The sequence below is a fragment of the Penaeus monodon genome, chromosome 39 (genome assembly GCF_015228065.2).
Source record: "Penaeus monodon isolate SGIC_2016 chromosome 39, NSTDA_Pmon_1, whole genome shotgun sequence".
Classification (NCBI taxonomy): domain Eukaryota; kingdom Metazoa; phylum Arthropoda; class Malacostraca; order Decapoda; family Penaeidae; genus Penaeus; species Penaeus monodon.
The window spans coordinates 31,394,680-31,399,679 of NC_051424.1; the positions used below are offsets into that span (position 1 = coordinate 31,394,680).

Sequence of the window (5,000 nt, forward strand, 5' to 3'; positions counted from 1 at the left end):
TGTGTGGTGTTTATAAATATAGATAGATAGATATATAGATATAAATAGATAAATAGATAGACATATAAATAGATAGATAGGTAAATAGGTAGCGAGGGATTTATTGTATCACGACTATCGTTAATGGTATCATCATTACTTTTGCTATTATTACCAATATCATTATTTTTATTATAATCATTATCGTTATCTTTGTTATTATTGCCATGAAACGCATTAAAATCTTCCCTTCATATTTTGCAACGAAGTACCTTCCTCTCTTTTGCATTTTCGTTTTTTTTCTTTCATAATCATAAAAAAATATATATATATTTCTTTTCTTCGCTCGTGTAGTTATTACGGGTGATTTTCGCTCGTTCGGAGTGGCATCTCGAGCCTCTGTTTTTTAAATGTTTTTAGACAGTTTTCTTTCTTTCCTTTTTTTATTACTTATTTCTTCTTTTTTTTTTTTCGTTGTTGTCTTTTTGTTTATTTTTTTTTATCCCTGGTTTTCTTTTTTTTTCTGTTTTTTTTATTTTTTTTTTTCTTCTTCTTCTTTTTTTTAGTTCGTTTTTTTTCTTCTTCTTCTTCTTCTTCTTCTTTTTGTTCGTTTTCTTCTTCTTCTTCTTCTTCTTCTTTAGTTCGTTTTGTTGTCTCTTTGATGTATTGTGTTTTATCTCAATTTTCCTTTCTACCGCATTCGCCCAGAAGAGAAAAAGAATTAATTTATTAATTTGGAAAAAAGGGAAATTTTGAGGTTTTAGGAAAGGAAGGAGGAAGAGAAGGGGAAGAAGAAAGGAAGGGGGAAAGAGGGAAGAGAAGAAGGAGGAAGGAGGAAAGGGGGAGGAAAGAGGGAGAAGAAGAAAGGAAGGAGGAAAGAGTGAGAAGAGGAAAGGAAGAAGGAGAAAGAAGAGAAGGGGAAAAAGAAAGGAAGGAAGAAGGAGGAAAAAGAGAAGTGGAAGATTAAGGGAGATGAGGAAAGAGGAAGAAGGAAAAATAGATAAAGGAGGAAGGGAGGGAGAAAATGAGGAAGGAGAGAGACAATTTCTCTCTCAAAAAAAAAATAAAATAAAATCAAGCAATAAATGAATTGATAAATAAGAAAAACAACAAACAAAAAAACAGGCTGAGGGGAATAGTAAAGAGAAGACGTATCCCCGCATGGAAATGAGGGTAATGGGGAGCAGCAGGAGGCGGGGAGATGAGGGGGATGAGGGTGTCAGTTACCCCCCCCCCCTCATTCCCCTCTCCTCCCCATCCCCCCAAAACCCCCAATCCCCCCCCCTCCTCCCCCATCCTCCTAATCTTCCTTCTCCCTCCTTCCCCCTACCCCCAAATCCCCCCCTCCCCTCTCCATCCTCCTCCCCCATCCTCCTCCCCCTTCCCCTCCCCCTCCTCCCCCTCCTCCCTCCCCCCCATCCTCCTAATCCTCCCCCTCCCCCTTCGCCCTTTTCCCCCCCTCCTCCTAATCCCCCCCCCTTCCCCCCCCCCCCATCTGCGAGAGCCCAAGGAAAGAAGTTGATGGCAAAAGTTAGGGCGCGCCGGGACGAGAGCGCAGTGTCATTTCAACACATTAGGTCTCACTCATTGTCATCATTAATTTGCTCCCTGCAGAAGAAGGAGAGGGAGAAGCCTGTTGTCAAGTTGCAGCTCGGTTGCAAGGTTGCAGATGGTCCGGACGCCCCTTTTCCATCAACCCTTCTTCCTTCTCTCCCTCTCAATCTTTCTCTTTCTTTTTTTCCTCTTCTTTTTTTCGTTATTTTTATCCTTCTTCTTTCTTCATTCTCTCTCTTTCTTTTGTCTCTGTCTCGGGTTCTCTGTCTCTGTCTGTGTGTCTGTTTTATCTCGAGTTGTATCACGCTTTCACTGTCTTTCTCTCTCTCTCTCTCTCTCTCTCTCTCTCTCTCTCTCTCTCTCTCTCTCTCTCTCTCTCCTCTTCCCCCTCTCCTCTCTTTCTCTCTCTCTCCTCTCCTCCCTCTCCTCTCTCTCTCCTCTCTCTCTCTCTCTCTCCTTTTCCGCCTATCCTCTCCCTCTCTCTCTCTCTCATCTCCCCCCTCTCCTCTCTTCTTAAAAAAAGCAAGCAAAACTTTGCACGATAACTTGCAAGAAACCCACCCAAGACCCTCTTTGTCTCTCCGGCGTCTTCGTAGTTGCCTCCTTCGGCCGGCAGATGGCACTGGCGCGGCCGGCGAGAGCGAAGATGGATCCGACACATTTTCCATTTGGCGGCACCGATTTTTTTATTTTTTTTACTATTATTATTTTTTTTAACGCTTGGAGCTTGGATTATTATTGTTATTATTAGTTTTATTATTATGTTACAATGGTCGTTGTTGTTGTTGGTGGTGATGTGGTCTTTGTTATTGTGGTTATTGTTATTGGTATTATTGTTTCTTTCTCTCTCTCTCTCTCTCTCTCTCTCTCTCTCTCTCTCTCTCTCTCTCTCTCTCTCTCTCTCTCTCTCTCTCTCTCTCTCTCTCTCTCTCTCTCTTTCTCTCTCACTGTCTCTCTCTCCCTCCGTTGCAATCTCCTTCCATTGCAATCTCCCCCAACTTCTCCCTCCATTGCAATCTCCCTCCAACTTCTCCCTCCATTGCAATCTCCCTCCGTTGCAACCTCCCTCCAACTTCTCCCTCCAATTCTCCCTCCGTTGCAATCTCCCTCCGTTGCAACCTCCCTCCATCTCCCGACCCACACACCGAAGGACAAACCACGCTAATCCTCCGCGACGCCCCGGCTATGCCCGAGCAGAACCTCCGCCGCGATGCGAACCGCCTCTAACAAACGCACCAAATCAAGGGCTTATAACGCACGCCCGTATCGAAACACTGGGCCTCGTTGCCGGTTCGTTGTTTTAATTGTGGCGCGGCGCCCAAAAGGTGTTGCGATCCGTTGCGTGGGCGTGGAGAAACGGGCGCTGTTGCTCTCGGGTACGGGTGCTTGCGTCCCTCAGCGCGGGCGAGTTTTATGTCTTCATTCTCGGCGACGCAATAACGTGTGTGTGTTTGTGTGTGTTTGTTTGTGTGTGTGTGTTTGTTTGTGGGTGTGTGTGTTTTTGTTTGGTGTGTGTGTGTGTGTGTGTGTGTGTTTTCGAAATGTGCCGTATGAGTTTCGGGGGGAGGGTGTCTTAAGGGGGGAGGGGGGAGGGATGAGGGGAAAATAAGCGCGGTTAATTGGTTTTCTTATTTTGGTATTCTATTCTGTTTTTCTTGGCCTCTCTTTCTCCGTTTCGTTCTCTTGTTCTCTTTCTCTCTCTCTCTCTCTATGTCGCTCTCGATCTGTCTCCGTTTCGCTATCTCTCTTTATCTCTCGATTTCCTTATCTCTCCTGTTTTTAATGCATTTCTAACACTAGACATAGCAATGAATCCATCATTATTATTTTTTAAGCTACCCTGCATGGAAAATACTAACCATTTCCCTTTTTTTAAACCAAACCTTCTATAAATTACACCCTCCTTTTTCAAATAACCCACATGGGAAAAAAAAAGAAATACCCACTTACCGATTCAAGAATAAAAAAAAAAAAAAAAACACGAAGAAGAAGATGATCGTTATCATAACACACCAACTAACGCTCCCCTTTTTTCCCCTTTTTTCCCCTCCCGGGACCCAACAGGCGCTTCGGAACCAAGTGCTCGGGCTGCCTGCAGGGTATCTCCCCCCAGGACCTGGTGAGGAAGGCCCGCGACCGCGTCTTCCACCTCAAATGCTTCACGTGCTGCGTCTGCCGCAAGCAACTGTCCACAGGCGAGGAGCTGTACGTGCTTGAGGAGAACAAATTCGTTTGCAAACAGGACTACATGAGCGGAAAACTGACAGGTGAGGCGAGGAGGCTACTGTTCTTTAGGATAGGTGTGGTCTCGCCAACGAGTATGGCGTGTGATAGATATATATATTTTTTTTTGGGGGGGAGGAAGTCTTGTATTTTTAAGTGTGTGAAATTTTAGGGTGGTCTAAGTGGCCGGGAGATTATGCATTTTACGCTGCCTGATTTACGGCGGAATAATTTAACCGGAAAGATGTCATTACCTGGAGCATATATTATCTTTAGTAAGAGGGATGATCAGAGCGTGTGACATATTTACCAAAGAATTGAAATTTTACGGTGGGAAGTCTTGTTTGGAAAAAAAGAGAGAAAGGAAATAGGAAAAGAAATAAAAAGAAAACCTAAAATAAAGTAAAAAAAAAAAAAAAGACACACACACACACGAAAAGAAAAAAAGATAACCAAAAGAAAAGAAAAAAAAAAGCGGGATTTCGGATTAATAATTTTTTGTCGTCTTTTTCCCGCCAAAAGTCGACCCGTACGTCATGTCCGACGACGAGGAAGAGATCGAATCCATGGACACCGGGGACACTTCTCTCACTTCCCCGGGCTCTGACAACACCACACTCCACGCCCCCAACACGCCCGCAACCCCTGCCACGCCCTCAGCGCCGCCCACCACAGACCTCGAGAAGGCATCGAGTGTGAATTCGCGAGACGAAGCCGAAGACGAAGACGAGGTGCTCGAAGGCGAGAATAAGGACGACGACAGACGGGTGAGTCGCGACGCCATTTTGTTTCTTCGCCTTTTGCTCATTTTGTTTCGGCCCAAAGTCCTCGCGAGATGGGGAAAATGCCGTCAATCCACAGTGGTTACATAATCCCCTCGTGATTCCTCATGCTCTCGTAATTACAACCATGACCACCGACACGATAATTATTCTCACCATCGCCTCCTTCCCACCCACCCCCTCCCTACCCCTACCCCTCATCCCCAAACCCCCCTTTACAACCAACAACCTCACTACAACCTCTTCCTTTTCCCTCCCCTTTTCCCTCCCCACAGTCTGGCGAAGAGGAGAAAGGTGCCAACAAGCGCCGAGGTCCCCGCACGACCATCAAAGCCAAGCAACTGGAGATCCTCAAGAACGCTTTCAACAAGACACCCAAACCCACGAGGCACATCCGGGAACAGCTGGCCAAGGAGACGGGGTTGCCGATGAGAGTCATACAGGTAAGATTAGGTGCTGATC

At 45.5% G+C, this 5,000-nt stretch overlaps 1 protein-coding gene across 1 annotated transcript in view; it reads left to right on the plus strand.

Annotated features, from left to right (window-relative positions):
* Nucleotides 1-5,000, plus strand: part of LOC119597267 (LIM/homeobox protein Lhx1-like) — a 58,758-nt gene that overhangs the window by 22,403 nt on the left and 31,355 nt on the right. The window contains exons 2-4 of the mRNA XM_037946799.1: nucleotides 3,598-3,800; nucleotides 4,279-4,523; nucleotides 4,814-4,981. Coding sequence (XP_037802727.1) covers nucleotides 3,598-3,800; nucleotides 4,279-4,523; nucleotides 4,814-4,981 — 616 coding nt within the window. The remainder of the gene's footprint in view (nucleotides 1-3,597; nucleotides 3,801-4,278; nucleotides 4,524-4,813; nucleotides 4,982-5,000) is intronic.